Source organism: Drosophila sechellia, chromosome 2R, assembly GCF_004382195.2.
Source record: "Drosophila sechellia strain sech25 chromosome 2R, ASM438219v1, whole genome shotgun sequence".
In the NCBI taxonomy this organism is placed as follows: Eukaryota; Metazoa; Arthropoda; class Insecta; order Diptera; family Drosophilidae; genus Drosophila; species Drosophila sechellia.
Genome location: NC_045950.1, coordinates 8,556,823 through 8,572,376, shown reverse-complemented (window position 1 = coordinate 8,572,376; position 15,554 = coordinate 8,556,823). Strand labels below are relative to the sequence as shown.

The window sequence follows — 15,554 nt, the reverse complement described above, 5'->3', positions numbered from 1 at the left end:
GGCTTCGTTATTATATGGTTTTTTTTCGTCTTAATTATGCGCAAGAGCGTTGAAACTTAATGGCGAATAAACATTCTTCGGGGCCCCGCTTTTGGAGTCTGTTTCTACGGCGGTGGTGAAAATGCAGCGGATTTGATTTATCTTCAGCAAGAAATAACCGCATAGTATAGTCAGTGTGTTTACGTTTTATGCAAATATGTTAGGTGGCCAAATCGTTTGCCGTTTTGTGGCCCAAAAGGTTATTCGGTTGTTGGTTCTTTCAACCTGTTGACAGTGATTTTTGGTTTCTATATTTGCGTAGCCAAGGGCTACTCATTTCGAAATGCCAACGGTAAAGGTAGCCTACGTTAAATAATTGGCAGAACGAAGAGGTTTCTCGGCGGGAATCGCGGCTACGCCAGTAACCCATTCGTGGACCACTTCAACTGGCTTCCTCAGCCTTCCCACATGCAACGCCTGCCCCCGAAGACAAGTCGAATGGCACTGGAAAATCTGTCGTAATTATGCAACTGGCAACCAGTCGAAAGACTCCTCTCGAAAGAAAATTTCCATGGCGGCGATGTAGAAATATGGAAAATTGGAAAACCCAACCTGCATGGAATGGGATCAACAAACTAACGTAATTCGATCTGCGAAGTAAACAATAAAGCAACGAAAGATGCACGGTAAATGGGGAAACACTTTGAGAAAATATTGAGGACCCATAAACGCTTTTTCACGTTTGTCTGAACATCGTGGATATGGTCAGCTGTAAAACGGAAAAAAATAATGCAGGAAAATATGGTAAATCCATCATCAAGTCGGTTCGGCATAATGGAAACGTTAGTTTTCTTTTATTGTTTCAAAGCAGCGAAACTTTCACACTCGTTAATAAAATATTATTAATTTGATTGAGCGCCCCTGTCTGTTGGTTTTATGGTACTTAGTGGGAAATTCAAAAGTTATTAAACGATTATCATTCAGTGTGGTACAGCGATTTGGATTTGGAAGAGCTTGCAGAATGAAATCACAGTCTTGTTGTTGTTGATATAGAATGCGAAGGAGTTACGTTTCCAGGATCATCGGTTCGGTGGGGGAATGGAATGGGCGGAGCTTGTCTATTGGTTCTCCAGCAGACCGATGTACTGGCCATTCTGGTTGGCCACTCGTCGCTCTTCCAGTTTCCTCGCAAAGTCTGGATCTGTCTTGGCCCTCTGCTCCAGACGCTCCTGCTGCAGTTTGATGCCAGCGTAGATCTGGTCCAATCCCTTCTGTATCTCCTCGGGAATGGCCGGTGGAGTAGGAATGTGATCGCCGGTGGCCCTGAATCCATTCTCGTCGGCCGTGTACTGCACATTGACCAGAGTTCCCTCGGGGGATTGGTAGGAATATTGGCCATGCTGAACCAACACGCCATTTGGATTTGTGTCAAAGTCCTTGAGGAAACCGGTCTCCTCATGAATGATGCTATTGCCCGTCTCGTATTCTGTTTTGTAGCTTCCATCGTCACTCTGCTCCTTGTTGTACTTGATTATGGGTATCCAGGTGCTGGTCTCTCGGTGATCTTCATGGCGATGATGATCTGGTTTGTCATCGCGTGGTATGTTGTTCACATTTTGGTGCTGATGCTGATGGTGGTGTTGTCCTTGGCAGGAAATGGCCAACAGCACAAGAAGTATCTGAAAGGATAAGTTCAGCTTAAGCTTACAAACTCATGTACATACATAAATTAATTGCAAGAAATTCGATGCATTACGATTTCCAAACAAAATAATCACAAAAAAGAGTATATAATCCTATCATTTAGATGTAATATAAGCCATTAAATTGCATATTTAAGAAGATCGAACTGATGCAATGTTTGCCAATCATTCATCGAGAATCACTTGACCGAATTGGAAAATCCAACGGGTTTGAATTATTGGTTATATGAACCACTTACGAGCACTTTCATTTCGCAAGGAGTCTCTGCCGCTTATCCACTGTATTCCACTGATTTGTCCCGCTTTGTCGCCCGTTTGGCTGGCACTGATCGCACTGGCTAGTGAAAGCAGCTCCGTTAGACACTGTGCCAAGCGCGGCCCTATTTTGGTCTTATATAGGCGATTCGCTCTGCTCCGACCCGATCCGATCCTCCTGTTGCACTCGTGTCCATACCCACACAGGTGAGCCTCCATGGGAGAGCGTGCATTTGCTATTTCTGCTGGAGATGGAGTTTCTAATGGAGATGAAGTTGCAGATGGAGATGCAGTTGCAGTTGCCGATGAAGATGGGGATGGGAGTGGAAGTGGAATTCGCCATAGAAGCTCTTATTTTTTGTTAGCTGTCTGATCCGACCGATCGGTAATTGTAGTTTGTAGGCTCGACGACGCTTAAATGCTAAAATCATAAAAAAAAAAAAACAATTCACTGTCGCTCTCGTTTGAGGCTGTTTCAGAGGCTGCGGCAGTATGATTTCAGAAGGAATTCCAGAACTATGATAAACTATACAGATAATGCTAATAATATATAATAATTTTCTGGAAAAAATTTGTGATTAATAGTTTTCTATTTTATTGTATAGGTTACGACTTAGTGTAATTCCTATTCGTTTCCTAAGTCCATTCTCATAAAACGAAAAAATAATTTGCGCTTATATAGAATAGCGTTATTAGTTTTTGAGTAAAACAAATCTGCTCTGAAAATATAATAATAATAATAATAATAAAAATAATTATAATAATTTCTGTCTTTTTTTATCATCCCCTAATCTTAGGATTGTTTAATGAAATCCCAAGTTCGTTTCCTAAGTCTTTTGTTTTAATTCAAGAAAATTCTTATGAAATATTTTTTGAGACATTTTATAGTAAAAATAGCTAATATGAAAAAATTTAAAACAAAATAACTTATATATTACATACTTATAAAAACTCTTGGCCTTTTATGAAACAACAAGTTAGTTTCCAAAGTCTTTTGTTTTAATGATAGAAAGAAAAGAAAAAAATAGCTAATATATTAAACTTACTTATATATTACATACTTACTTACTCTTTTGCCCTCTTTGAGCCCCTTTTATACCGGCACCCGTCTTAGCCCGGCTTATTGTCGGTGTTCGTATTTGGCCCGCTTGTAGGCCCGGCTCAAATGTCTGCGAAATGTCCGTCCCCCGCCAGCGCGTCCGGTCGTTCAGCTTCGCAATGCCGTTATTTAGAAACAAGCCAGAACGAGTTTTTTTTGCTTTGCTTTCGTTGTTGACTTGGCTAAAAGCGACAGTCGGCTCTCTCCCTCTCTCGCGCGACTGAAGCGCATTTGAAGTGCATCCAAGATGCTGCTCCCTCGCGGCTTCGGTTTCGGATTCGTTTTCAAATTCGCACTCGGACTCAGATTCAGATTCGCATTCTTGTAATTGCGGCAGCTTGACGTATCCAATACCAACACCAGCGAAGCGCGAATTGTTGTAACAGCCAAAGTACCTGGCAGATGAGGCAAGACGATAATTGAGTTCAAAGCGGGCCCGTGTCTTGGCAAATGTTAATTAGTTGCCAAACAATTGGGTTAATCTACAGTGCATTTTCGGCCAAAGAGAACAAATAAACAAATATCAGGCGTTGTAAAGAAACAAGAGAAAAATTCAATCATAGGAGACGATCAACTTGCAAGGGACAATATGCAGCGAGTGCAACAACCGACGATGTGCCGGCAATAAAGCCCGAAATGCTGCCAAACTCCAACGCCTATTGCGACAAACGACTCCGCCTCCCTCTGGGCCATCGTGTTGTGGCCAACTCTTCGTCTTCCGCACCCACGACACCAAGTCAAACGCCCGCCAAGCCCCCGGTTTGCAATGTTGCTGCCGTGTGTGTTGATGTTGCTGCTGTTGCTGATGATTCATTGCAGGTTGTGCAACTCGTAGAGTTGTAGCTCCACGCACGGACGAAAATGAAAATAAAAAACGAAAGCTGGGCAAGGTTAGCTTTCGAGTGCACCACCACAGATGCGCAGATGCTCACCATGAAACCGAACCATCCCACAACCCACTACCCACTACTGTGGCCCACTCACACACTGACCTGTTGCTGCCGGCATGGGGAAATTGCAGCATCTGCAAATGTCAAACGATTTCACCCTTACATTCTTAGCATTTGTCGTTCTTATGAACAACATTTGACATTTGGGTTCCGTTCCATTCCGTTCGGATTTTGGCTTTATGGCAGAGAGCCAACTTGGCTAACAGAACCACGTTGCTGGCCATAAATATTCAGGCTGCCGCCGTGCCGGTTGTGAAATGAAATGCCTTGTCGATGCGGCCAATCTTGAGCTTGACTCGTAAATAATGCTCTAGTGGCGATTTTGAGCCAATCGTCAGCGGAACTTAACTTGACATAAAGATCACGTACCGCTGGTGTGACAAGTGGCCTGGCCATATGGCACTTGATTAATTCTTAAGCGGTACAAATTGTCTCAGCCACTCGTTCTATATCGATTTTAGCTGCTGTTAAACACACATTTTATTCACTTTAGTTAGTTAGGCAAGCAAAGCAAAGACTATGCTTTCCTTTTGATGGGATCATACAGGAAACCAGTGAGAGTGGTATTGAAAACGTGCGTTTCGGGTGACAGAAAATTCATTTCGATTTTAAAATCGGTCTCTGGCAAGAAGGCTGGCAAATTTTCGGCAATATTGATGTTGGGGTAAACGTAAAGGCCCTGGAAAATCGTTTCAGGATTGATTCCAATATTAAAAGTCAGTATTACCTTGGGGTGAGGACACTTCAGCTGAGATGCCTGCTTTCCGAAGGCTTTGATGACAATTGTCATAAATCTGTGACCATGAATTCCCTTGGCAAACTGGCATATGTCCACATTCACATCGATTACTTTCTGAAAACTGCGGGAAGGCTTACGAGGCATGAACAGCTTAAAAGTGGCATTAAATTGGGCAAGATCCTTGATGTATTGCAGCTCAGCGGTGATTGCGGACTTCTCAGGTTCTACAATGAAGCACTTGTGTTGGGAGATGTAGTCCGGATTAGTGACGCAGTTGAATGTTTTCCACATCAGTTTTAGGTGGGCCTTTGTAAATGTCTAAATAATAGTTGATCAGAAGTCTAAGTCTGAATATTATATCCATATAAAAAAAACCTTGGCTGATTCGCTTTGGCTAGCCAAGAAAATGAGCAGAATCATCAATTGAAATTGAGCCATGATGTCGTAATTGCAGCTCTCATCAATTACTACTGTCGGTTTTAAAAGCCCCAACAGGGACAATAAGTGAAAATAGTCGCGATGGTTTTCATAATTATACCCCAATAATTGATATTTATCGTGATTGCATTTAAATTGGGGTTTTGTATAGCAATCGAGCTCACTTTTCTAAATTTAAGCGATAATGTCTTCGTTTATGGCCGCTAAAAGCGGTCAGTTCGTTAAAGTGGTCTACAAATCATAGAACTATAAATATTAGGCTTCTACTTATTTTTCCAGGTATGTATAAAACATGAAAATGGAACAATTTGGTATTCATATATTTGTTACTCAGTAATTTCACCTCTTAGGCTTACGTTCAAGTACAACTGACGGCGAGCGTAGAAATCAACTTGAATAAACAACTGGGCCGAAGGCACAAACATAGGTAAGGCGTCTTCGATGCTTATATTATGATAGTAAATGGTACCCTGTAATGTTGACATTAGAACTTAATATAAAATAAAAAATCAATGATATAACCTCTTTGACCGGGCACTTTCGTGGTTGATTGCTCGACTTAACGACCGCATTGAACATGTTCGATACCATGGTTCCCTGAACCATATCGGAAATAACACGACATCCATTGAAGGTAATGTCGAAGAATTTCCGATACAAAGTGGTTGACTTGAATCTCGTCGAGATCTTGATGTAAACCTTAATTTGATCGAGTTCCGTCAGCAGTTTCAGCTCCACATTCAACAGGGAGCGCCGTGTGCCGCCAATTTGGCATGTCATCTGATCAGCATACTGAGGTCCCATCTGGCAGTCAAAGCAATCCCATCGTAAACGCCTCTAAAATAATGATGGTTTATTTGTTTATTCCAATAATCAATTTAATAGCAATGCATTACCTTGGCTTCGGTATAATGAAACACGTGGATGAGTATCAAAATCATCCGTAAGCAGCTTAGTCCTATGTAGAACATTACTGTCGATCAGTCGGTGGCAAACTAAATTGGGCTGTTTACCGATAGATATTATATCGGAATTTAAGCAATTACCAGTTCGAAACATAATTGAATATCTGGATAATTTAAATTCCCAATTGAGCGAAACAATTCATTTGAAAGAACGACTTTGCTATGTTAACAGTTAACTAAACGCAAAACTATATACTATAGTTTGAGTATATAAGTAGGCTTAGTTTGAGGGCAGATATCATTCGCGAATATTGCTAAAAACTTACCGCCACAAAGTATGCAGAAATTTAAAGTCTAAGCGATGTAAAAAAGCTGTAAAATTATTGTGTAAAAAAATATGAATATAAGTCATTAAAAATCATATTAAAGTTTGTTTCTTCTCTTTGAATTATATACATTTATTTGAATTATGTATAATATAGAAATTACAAATATTTCTTTCGCCTGTTCCTTTCCTTTGCAATCTCATAGAGATGCCCATGCAAGGTGACATTCATGGCAATGGCCACCTTGGGTATAAAGAAGTCCAAGTGCACAAAAAACTCCGATTCGGTGAGCATTGGCGGCAGATCGGTAACCGAAATGTTTCTCGATTCAAATTTGCCCTGTAGAGATGGGTTTTAGGTGACGATTTTTTATTAAACATATTAAATACCTTTGGAAAAGGACATCTCCAAGCCTTTGCGTTGCTGTTCCTGCCCAAAGCGTTGACCAAAAGATCGATGAGAATCTTCCGCTTGCGTTCCCGAAGTACCTTGCACACATCGAAGGTGATATCGAATATCTGGGTTATGACCTTCCTGGCATTGGGTATGGATACTCGAAGTGAACCACTGAAGGCGCTCAACTGTTGCATAATATTCACAGATGCCTCCATGGTCCGGTTTTTGGGTGGTATGATCCTGCAGTACAGGTCCGCGAAATAGTTGGGATTGCCCACGCAATCCATTTGCTTTATTTCTATATAGTAGCCCATGTTCTGTGGCAAATAAATGATATATGCTAAGATATTTCTTGGATTAGATTGGTTTCAACACCCACTGGAATCAGCTTGGCCGTATCTGTAAGATGTATACGCAGTAGACTGCATACTATAATGCCGAACCACCAGATTATTGGCAACATTCCCGTGTCTCAATGGTCGATCAACTGATCCCACGATCGGCCCACATTACCCTCCGATCAAGTGGCATAATCCACATCTAATGACAGTTTAATCATACGCATTATTAAGTAATTAAACTACTTACTTGTGTGTGCGTGTGGTTATTCTCGTACGCCCCATTGAGTTGGGCCAACCGACTTGGTACCCAATTCCTCCTAGCCGTATCCATATCGGCATCAATGTCATTCGGAGCTGGAGGCTTTTACCATAGCTGCGCCATCAGTGTAAACAAATCCGGCAGTTGGCTCATGACCACCAGCATCAGCATCCCAAACTTGGTCTAAACTTGGGGATCATCAGTGTTAACCGCAAGCGTGAAGGGCAATTTGGTAATGTAATGTTATAGGCCACGCGAGGCTGAGAAGTAAGTTCACTTCAGTTGTCGTTTTCATTATCGTTTCCAATATTTATTTCAGTGTGTGTGTTTGCTTAAGACTAACTACGGAATGTAGACATTTCAATTTCGTATGGCATTCAGGCAGTGCATAATACTTTCAAGCGAAATATTACAGGGGACATCTATGGACAACTATGGACATATGTTAAACTATTGAGGTGCCACCGGCAGATGGTCACCCTCCGGCTGGAATCCGTTCTCGTCGGCCACGTAGCGCAGGGTGATGAGATTGCCATCGGGATCGCTGTAGCTGTAGGATCCGGTCTGGACCAGTACGAGCTCCTCGTGCTCGTCGATCACCTGGCCATCGGAGGTCTCGGTCTTGGGAACGATGATCTTCTTCAGATAGCCAATGTTCTCCACGCGTATTCCGTTCGAGGTCTCGTAGCTATATGGTTTGGAAGAGATCGGTGTTACATTCTGACCCGATTCCAAAATGGTTATGCTATTTATCATCTCTGTAGCTCACCTGCTGTTGAAGCTGCCGTCGGCGTTGTTCACATTATCCTGCTTGACAATGGTGGCAGCTGTGGTGGTGGTCGTGGCACTCGGGGCTCCCGCCCGCAGATCCTGAGGTCTGGCCAGGACATAGCTGAGCAGCAGAGCGGAGCTGACGAGGAAAACTAACTTGTACATATCAAAGGGGGTGGTGTATATATCCTGTCACGGAGTGTTAAATGTGGACGGTATCCAGCGAGCGACTGTTGACTGCCCAATCGAGAGCCGGGCTTTTTATACTCTGGTCCGTGGCTTCGGCTGCTTACGATTGCCATTACGATGGGCGCACTAGATAAGGTTCGAAGTACTCGCAGAAATTACGAGCGGGCGCTGTGACTTCTTTTCTTTGCCTTTTTTTTTTGGGATTTTGGTTTCGGTTTTATTGCCCCGCGATGAGTAAACATCAGATCGCACCGCCAAAAGAGATGAAGATGGAGCGACGATGTCAACAGGTGACAGTTTACTGCCCTCCACCCCGCGCCTCAGCCACATATCGCCAGATCTGGACAGGCTACGTGATTCGTCTGAGCAGAATAACATATATATTCTTCTGGGAGTCGGGGCTCACCTCGGTTAGTTCCGCTGAGTCCATAGCCAGTTCCTGGGGATTCCGTTAAGGATTTGAGTTGAAGGAGTGCTGGTATGCACTGCAAGTTCTTACACAATTTGTCAAATTTTTCCATAACTCAAATCGTATTCCGGATTTGGCAATCCGATCACGTTTCAATTAGGGAAATATTTGCCGGCCGAAAAGCTAACGGTGAACGCCATAAAAAATGTAGAGTATTGTTGGCCATAAATCGAATTGATAACACTGCGAACTTACAGATACCCAAATGATGGCTATATGCTGCGAATATTAACCACAATTGTGTCATAGAGCCTAGCAACTTGCGGGAACGGAATGGTCAATGAACTTCGTTTGAATAAAAGCCCAAAAACAAAAGAGCCGAGCGACAAAAATTTCAATTCTTCTTCGATACATATCTGATCAATTTCGGGGTAAGAGAAATGTTCTCCAACCTTTTCCTCGAATCGCTTCGTTTGTTTGGCTTTAGAATTAACATGTTATTGTAAATTAAAACGAGTTAAACAATTCCGAATCACACTTTCGGTTTCTGTAGGGCTTGCATAATACCCATTGATTTTGTCCGGTCGAAGTTCTAATGGCGCTGCCTCTCAATCTGAATCTCACTTAAACTGATTTCGGTTACGGCCTTGAGATTTTTGCCACTCTGCTTGGGCTTCGATTGCTTGCTTATTTAACAATTTAGCTTTCAATTAGTAATTGTTTAGCGAGATGGCCAGCAGAGCCAAAAACTGCTAAGTAAGGCAAATTTAACACACATTTTGGCACACATGACGCAGTGCCTCTGCAAAGTGGGGGGAATCTCTGCCGAGCTTCAGCCCTGAATATCTCTCTCATCATCGTCGAAATGTATTTGAACTCTTTTGTTTCCGGCTACGCAATATTTCGACTTGTTGTTTTTAGATATTATCTTTTAATATTTTTCTCAGTTCTTTTGGTTCCAATCACATTCTGGCTTAGTTCTAGTTGGCTGCCTATGGCTTCTTCTCGGGCGTCTTGTACGGGTGCAGGCGGATGTACTCCAGAGCCTTCAGAACGGACACCGGCGTGGGTGGCGGCGTGGGCAGGTGATCACCAACTGCTTGGTATCCGTTCTCGTCCGCCGTGTAGGATACAACATAGGTCTTTCCATCGTCGGAAACGAAGGAGTACTTTCCATTGACCGACTCCCCATTGTGATCGGCATTCACGGACTTCAAAACTCCATCCTGAGTGGCCTTTGAGCCGTCTTTCAGCTCATAACTGGGTTAATAACGTATGGATTAGTCGTATGAGGGCTTCAATCGCACAATCAACTCACTGATAATGGTATTTGCCATTGTACTCCACATTGGATTCCTGGGAAATCGGATCATCGTTGTCCGTCGCCGAAGCAGCGACCACAAACAGGGCAATCAACATTAGGTACTTCATGTTGGGATCTCTATTCCGCTCTATATCGATATTACTGCAATGCAATCCAAACTGGTGTCTCGGTTCGACTGGTGATCCCAGCGGTAAACAAAGACTCTTATATAGGCAACGGAATTGGCGATAGAATTCCTGTACTAAAATATTTAACATGAAATTAAAATGTGAGCAATAAATAATATTGAACTCGTTTTGCACCGCGTTCCGTTCGTCGCTGGCCTTTCGAAAATGGGTGTGAAATTTGGTGCACACGATTCCGGCCTGCCCCCACATTGTTTTTTAAATACAAATACAAATAAATATAAATAATAGTAATGTGGTGCCATCTTCAGTGGGCACTCGTCATCGGCATCACTCCTATTCTGGTTCTCGGCGATTCCTAACCAACTTGACCACATTTTTGCCAGCCTGCGTCTGGCCACTTTGCATAAGATGAATCTGTCACATCTAAATCTCGCCTTGAAGTGCAAAACAGAGTGGAACAATAGATCGAGACGTTATTTTTGGGCATAGTCTATGAATAGCCGCCAAGCGATCTTAAGTCCTATGTAAGCCATATTCTCAATATGTGTGTGCATCTGTACGGATGAAACCAGTTGTGAGAATGCATTAATTCCTTTCGGAGTTTGTCATCGCTGCTATTTGGGGGAATTGTGAATCTAGATTTATGACCACGACAGAAGCTCCGAACATCGGATGAATATACAATCCGCTAGATAATCAGTGTCAGTGGGAGTGGTTTGCTTTAGATGTCAAAAGCTGTTCTGAAACCAGGTTCAGTCCATTGATACTTGGACTATTAAGGATTATTAGAGGCCATTGGGTTTGCCGATTAGGGCATGTCCACATAATTAAACACCTGATTTGTTTACTTTTCGAAAGAATCTTTAATTCTTTATTTGCAGCTAAGGCTAAAGAATATCATCATTGTTTTTCACAAGAGTTTGTATAATTCTCGACGCAACGAGGAATCAACGAGGAATCCTCATCGACATCTTGGCTAAGACTACGTGTAAATGTTTCTAATTTACAGACTATTTACACAAAGTTCGCTGTTGATAATATTCATGTATATTATTTAGTTAATTTCTTGTTTGCGTGTATTTTTTTTTTACATTTTCCTTGTTGATTTCATTGATAAATCGACGATATCACATGAGTCCGAAAATGGCAGAGTTCCGGCGACTAAAAGATCTGAAGAGATTCGCATAGAGTAGTAGAGTTCGTTGGAAGAAAGCAAGAAATCAGACTGGGCTATCAGTATCATCGTGTGGTTCTCGTGTCGTGTTGTCCCTCACATCCGTTTGAGTGTGTGTATGTGTTCTTCAGTCAGTGGATTTGGCCGACCTTTGACCTCCTGAGTGGGCAAAGAAGTAGGAGGAGGCGGAGGTTGCAGCCCTTGGCGTGTGTCTTATGTGTGATTGTCTAGGGATCGGAATTGGGGTGTTGGGCAGCAATCAACTTGCAACAACAGCGCAGCATCTACACATCAGAATCGAGGTTGGTCAGAATCGTAGGTCAACATCTGGCGGGTAATCCACTCCTAACGACGCTTTGCCGGAGGCAGGCTGAGCAGGTAGTCTAGGGCCTTCTGGATCGCTGGCGGGATTGGTGGCGGAGTGGGCAGATGATCGCCCTGCGGCTGGAAACCGTTCTCATCATCGGCGGAGTAGTTCAGGGTGATCAGGTTGCCCTCGGGCGAGGTGTACGACACTGATCCCCTGGCGATGATCACGTCACTGGAGTCCGGCGAGGTGGCCTTCTTCAGGGTTCCGGTCTCCTCAGCTTTGATTCCATTGGCCGTCTCGTAGCTGCAAGCATATAAATTAGTAGGGTCTAATCGAATTCTCCTTGAAATCTTGCTATAAATCTATATAATAAAAAGCTCAATATCACCTTGTTTTATGCATCATTCGTCTGGCGCCAAGCAAATCGAATTAAAATTCAATCAACTGTTTAACTTTTAGCATTTCTGCGCAGACTTCTATTTAAATATGGCTCACTAATCCATATTTCGTTAGCTTTATTAGCATATTTTTTCTGATTCTAATGGAAACCAATAGCTGGTTTTGCTAACGGATTGAGGGAAAAGTGGTGTTGGGGGATTATCGTTTGTCTTAAACTTTGTAAGTCACTTTAGGCTGTTTCTTAAAAACTGAAATTTAGATCTTTTATCCCCAAAGTATGCTACAAAATCTGCTTTTTAGCAACGGACAGATATTCATTGCTATATTACTAAGATTTTTCAAGGCCGGCTTTTAACTATAATGGGTTTTAAATACATGCTTGAATTAAAGTTTGAAGTTCAATTAACGTGTAAATAGCTTATTAACACGTATTATAATGACGTATGAAATATATTCAAGAGATTAGAGTGTATATCTCACTAAGGAGCTAAGCTAATCAATTAATATTGAGCTAATCTATCTTAACTATTCAGTTCACTTACGCGTAGTTGTAGGATCCATCTGGCTCAATGTTGGACTCCTGGCTGATGATGGCGATGGGCTCCTCCGCCTTTTGGGGAGCAGCCTGGCAGCAGCTCATCAAGGCGGTGGCCAGCAGACAGAGAGCAAACTGTCGAAGGCAAAACGAAATGGAGAGTTCCGCAATGTTAGCCGAGCTAATAAACATCTTGAAATCGTGCCCGATGCTATGAGTGCTATTATGCAACGTCCCCGAGCGCCGAGAGATTTATTGCCTTAGCTATCTTCGCTATTTTATTTGCTGTTCTCACATACCGGGCTTTTTAGACACCGTTTTGAGGTCGCCAAATAGATGCCAATTAAATATTTTCCACATTTCCACACACTCACACACATCTAATGTCTACTGACTCGATTAACTTTTACACAAAAGAGCTTGGAAATGAAGGGGCGTGTTCCACTGCCTCATCGGAGTTGGTAAGTTGGGCTTACTTCTTACTTTTTGGCCACTTTGAGCTCACCCCAGTTCGAGATCGACTCTTGGGCAATTGTCGCTGAAGCGAGCTGAATGGGTTTCGTTTTCCATCTGGGATTCCAATTTCGTGTCTGAACTTTTCAGTCCGATGGACAGCTGCCAGGTGTTGGTCCGTGGGTCTGACTCTGACCTTTGCGTGGCTGGCAGGCTGCCTCGGAATCTGAATCCGTTAATTGCCTTTGGCTTTTAAGCCATTCAAATGGCAATGTGCTATATGTTTTTGCACCCGACTTTACGGCCGGCGAACCTCATAATTGCGGAAGATTTAACCAATGAAAAAAACATCTCAAAAGGGCCTCGCTTTTTTCCTGAACCATAATAACTGCCTCAAAAGCTCACCTTAGGCGATTGATTTACGATGGCTTTTACTGCCGGAGCATGTCTGGTCATATGTTTTATGGGAATTGGTGGAAGAAGATGTGGATTGCCAAGGAATTTTATATCTGACATTTTTGTAGAAATCAACTAATTTGCAAATAAGAAACTTGAATTTCGGACAATTGGTGTGTTTGAGTAATGATTTCTTTCAATGGGTTTATGACTATAACTTAGGTATGAGTTTCCATATTTACTACTACTTTGCTGAAATATGTTTAATTGGCTCAAATAGACTCTTTGGGAGTATCTTCCTTGGTAATAATCACATTCTTAATCAGTTTTTTTTCACAAATGGTCCCACAATGTATCCCTAATTTCAGGGATTCTATTCCTTAATGACACTTTCCCTATTTGTATGTTACATAACACCACCGATCACTCGACTCCTTTGGCACCCACTTACGTTCTTCATCTTGTTAGAAACTCGGTAGTGTAATCCAAAAGGCAAATGTATCCTTTCGTCTGGGTCCTCAGCACACTGCAGTTGTTAATTGAACGAACGTTTCTATTTAATGATGCCCAATGCCGGCAGGTGAGTCTATTTATACGAAAATTGCACTGGCGAGGCTGCAAACAATTCAGTTTCAGTTGGCACACACACACACACACACACGTTGTAGCCAAGATGCAAAGCTGCGACACGAGTACGGCCAAAACCAACAACGAACAACCAACTAGCAACATGGCTAGTAGGGGGATGGGTATGGGTATGGGTGCACAGGTAGGTGGGTGGGTTGGTGGGTGACGAGGTGGCTGGCCAGAGAAAAGAGAAGACAAACTAAACTAAAGATTCAACGCCTAAGTCGCAGTCGCAGTCGCGGTCGAAGTCGCCGTTTCCAAAGAGCAGCAGAAGCGACGACTGCGGCGGAGGCCCAGTTGTTCTGGGCTGGAAATAAAGAACCAAGTCGGTACTAAGTACACGTAATTTATGCAATTGCTTCAGGTTTTTGCAGAGCGTCTACACCATTTAAATCTATTGCTTGGTAATTGCATCAGCCGGCGGAAATAGATACACAGCGATACAAATCGTTATCTATAACGATTATAATATCTAAATATTCAATGATCTAGTTTTAAAGCAAATTGTATAAGATTTGTAAAATATGCGTATTTACATAGGTATCAACTTGATAACCGTAATTAGAAAATGGAGTAAATACTATATTACAAATTTAGCTAGCTAGTTTTCAAATCCAAATCTTTACTATAGAGATAGTTCTGCTGAAACTATAGATTTTTAAGATAAGAACTGATATCATAGAACTTATTTTCGATTTCTAAACAAACCTTTCCGAAGTTTTTAAATGTTACTGCTTATTTATTGCACACCAAATGATTTCAAAATTTTCGAAATTTCGCTGGTAAAATTTCCCTCAGTGTATGCAGCCAGCAAGCGACGAAAGAAGAACGGTCGATGGATACGCCCCAAATAAATGATAATTATAATAGCGATGATGATACCGATCTCTGCCGCCGGCGTTGCCACCTGACTCGAAATGGGGCAGGCCCATTGATTTTTTTGGGGGGTGAACCGTTGCATTTAAATGCGCTGCATTAATCGGCCATTGCAATCAAAGTCAGGCAGCCATCTAGCGAAGCCGAGTGTTCAGTACGAAAGACCAAACCCAAACCTTTTTACACATACCCATACCGAAACCCAAACCCATGGGCAGACCTCAAACTGAAGCCGTGCACGGGGTCAAAATGCCAGAAATTGCTAAACGCCAAGTTGTTGTCGTCGCTGCCAAAGTGTAGGCGCGTCTAATGAATAGCTTTGGGCCAGCAGATGGGGCCAGACTCTTAGACTTTGTCTGCAACTCCACCGGCTTGAAGCCCCCCATCTCCATCTCCCCCATCCGTTAACTGCAACTGCGACACAGACGGCGACAGAATTTCGTGACAAGATTGTCCCAAAGATTGTGGCCGTATTGTATTGTTTTTGTCTTTGGCAACCAAAAAAAGCAAAAAAGAAGAAAACCCATATAGTTCGAGTACAAAATATTGCCGAACCAAGTTAAAGGCGAAGTC

At 42.5% G+C, this 15,554-nt stretch overlaps 7 protein-coding genes across 7 annotated transcripts; all 7 read right to left on the bottom strand.

Annotated features, from left to right (window-relative positions):
• Positions 1–800: 800 nt before the first annotated feature.
• On the bottom strand, positions 801–2,152 carry LOC6608838 (endocuticle structural glycoprotein SgAbd-2). The gene is made up of 2 exons (XM_002033516.2): positions 1,922–2,152; positions 801–1,658 (listed from the first exon to the last, which is right to left on the bottom strand). Exons 1-2 carry the CDS (start codon positions 1,931–1,933, stop codon positions 1,098–1,100), a joined length of 573 nt encoding a protein of 190 aa, XP_002033552.1. The 5' UTR covers positions 1,934–2,152; the 3' UTR covers positions 801–1,097.
• Positions 2,153–4,452: 2,300 nt separating this feature from the next.
• On the bottom strand, positions 4,453–5,163 carry LOC6608837. The gene is made up of 3 exons (XM_002033515.2): positions 5,101–5,163; positions 4,714–5,031; positions 4,453–4,665 (listed from the first exon to the last, which is right to left on the bottom strand). Exons 1-3 carry the CDS (start codon positions 5,161–5,163, stop codon positions 4,504–4,506), a joined length of 543 nt encoding a protein of 180 aa, XP_002033551.1. The 3' UTR covers positions 4,453–4,503.
• A 326-nt stretch (positions 5,164–5,489) lies between these two features.
• Positions 5,490–6,104, bottom strand: LOC6608836. The gene is made up of 3 exons (XM_032717003.1): positions 6,060–6,104; positions 5,686–6,000; positions 5,490–5,633 (listed from the first exon to the last, which is right to left on the bottom strand). Exons 1-3 carry the CDS (start codon positions 6,102–6,104, stop codon positions 5,490–5,492), a joined length of 504 nt encoding a protein of 167 aa, XP_032572894.1.
• A 449-nt stretch (positions 6,105–6,553) lies between these two features.
• Positions 6,554–7,256, bottom strand: LOC6608835. Its single transcript, XM_032716441.1, has 3 exons — positions 7,170–7,256; positions 6,784–7,107; positions 6,554–6,733 (listed from the first exon to the last, which is right to left on the bottom strand). Exons 1-3 carry the CDS (start codon positions 7,251–7,253, stop codon positions 6,554–6,556), a joined length of 588 nt encoding a protein of 195 aa, XP_032572332.1. The 5' UTR covers positions 7,254–7,256.
• Positions 7,257–7,672: 416 nt separating this feature from the next.
• On the bottom strand, positions 7,673–8,400 carry LOC6608834 (endocuticle structural glycoprotein SgAbd-4). The gene is made up of 2 exons (XM_002033512.2): positions 8,160–8,400; positions 7,673–8,078 (listed from the first exon to the last, which is right to left on the bottom strand). Exons 1-2 carry the CDS (start codon positions 8,324–8,326, stop codon positions 7,841–7,843), a joined length of 405 nt encoding a protein of 134 aa, XP_002033548.1. The 5' UTR covers positions 8,327–8,400; the 3' UTR covers positions 7,673–7,840.
• Positions 8,401–9,670: 1,270 nt separating this feature from the next.
• Positions 9,671–10,263, bottom strand: LOC6608833 (endocuticle structural glycoprotein SgAbd-3). The gene is made up of 2 exons (XM_002033511.2): positions 10,078–10,263; positions 9,671–10,019 (listed from the first exon to the last, which is right to left on the bottom strand). The coding sequence occupies exons 1-2, from the start codon at positions 10,188–10,190 to the stop codon at positions 9,752–9,754; spliced, it is 381 nt and encodes a 126-aa protein (XP_002033547.1). The 5' UTR covers positions 10,191–10,263; the 3' UTR covers positions 9,671–9,751.
• A 791-nt stretch (positions 10,264–11,054) lies between these two features.
• On the bottom strand, positions 11,055–14,047 carry LOC6608832 (endocuticle structural glycoprotein ABD-4). The gene is made up of 3 exons (XM_002033510.2): positions 13,930–14,047; positions 12,637–12,764; positions 11,055–11,998 (listed from the first exon to the last, which is right to left on the bottom strand). Exons 1-3 carry the CDS (start codon positions 13,936–13,938, stop codon positions 11,731–11,733), a joined length of 405 nt encoding a protein of 134 aa, XP_002033546.1. The 5' UTR covers positions 13,939–14,047; the 3' UTR covers positions 11,055–11,730.
• Positions 14,048–15,554: the final 1,507 nt, after the last annotated feature.

What these genes read in the sequence shown, in the direction of transcription:
- LOC6608837 (XM_002033515.2), bottom strand. Translation starts at nt 5,163, where the DNA reads ATGGCTCAATTTCAATTGATGATTCTGCTCATTTTCTTGGCTAGCCAA. An exon ending in GCCAAAGCGAATCAGCCAAG is followed by an intron (nt 5,032 to 5,100) that starts GTTTTTTTTATA and finishes ACATTTACAAAG; the next exon opens with GCCCACCTAAAACTGATGTG. An exon ending in TGAAGTGTCCTCACCCCAAG is followed by an intron (nt 4,666 to 4,713) that starts GTAATACTGACT and finishes ACGATTTTCCAG; the next exon opens with GGCCTTTACGTTTACCCCAA.
- LOC6608836 (XM_032717003.1), bottom strand. Translation starts at nt 6,104, where the DNA reads ATGATTTTGATACTCATCCACGTGTTTCATTATACCGAAGCCAAG. An exon ending in TTCATTATACCGAAGCCAAG is followed by an intron (nt 6,001 to 6,059) that starts GTAATGCATTGC and finishes TCATTATTTTAG; the next exon opens with AGGCGTTTACGATGGGATTG. An exon ending in GAAAGTGCCCGGTCAAAGAG is followed by an intron (nt 5,634 to 5,685) that starts GTTATATCATTG and finishes TCAACATTACAG; the next exon opens with GGTACCATTTACTATCATAA.
- LOC6608835 (XM_032716441.1), bottom strand. Translation starts at nt 7,253, where the DNA reads ATGTTGCCAATAATCTGGTGGTTCGGCATTATAGTATGCAGTCTACTG. An exon ending in ATACGGCCAAGCTGATTCCA is followed by an intron (nt 7,108 to 7,169) that starts GTGGGTGTTGAA and finishes TATTTGCCACAG; the next exon opens with AACATGGGCTACTATATAGA. An exon ending in GGAGATGTCCTTTTCCAAAG is followed by an intron (nt 6,734 to 6,783) that starts GTATTTAATATG and finishes CCATCTCTACAG; the next exon opens with GGCAAATTTGAATCGAGAAA.
- LOC6608834 (XM_002033512.2), bottom strand. Translation starts at nt 8,326, where the DNA reads ATGTACAAGTTAGTTTTCCTCGTCAGCTCCGCTCTGCTGCTCAGCTAT. An exon ending in GACGGCAGCTTCAACAGCAG is followed by an intron (nt 8,079 to 8,159) that starts GTGAGCTACAGA and finishes CAAACCATATAG; the next exon opens with CTACGAGACCTCGAACGGAA.
- LOC6608833 (XM_002033511.2), bottom strand. Translation starts at nt 10,190, where the DNA reads ATGAAGTACCTAATGTTGATTGCCCTGTTTGTGGTCGCTGCTTCGGCG. An exon ending in AATGGCAAATACCATTATCA is followed by an intron (nt 10,020 to 10,077) that starts GTGAGTTGATTG and finishes TTATTAACCCAG; the next exon opens with TTATGAGCTGAAAGACGGCT.
- LOC6608832 (XM_002033510.2), bottom strand. An exon ending in GATGGATCCTACAACTACGC is followed by an intron (nt 11,999 to 12,636) that starts GTAAGTGAACTG and finishes ATATGCTTGCAG; the next exon opens with CTACGAGACGGCCAATGGAA.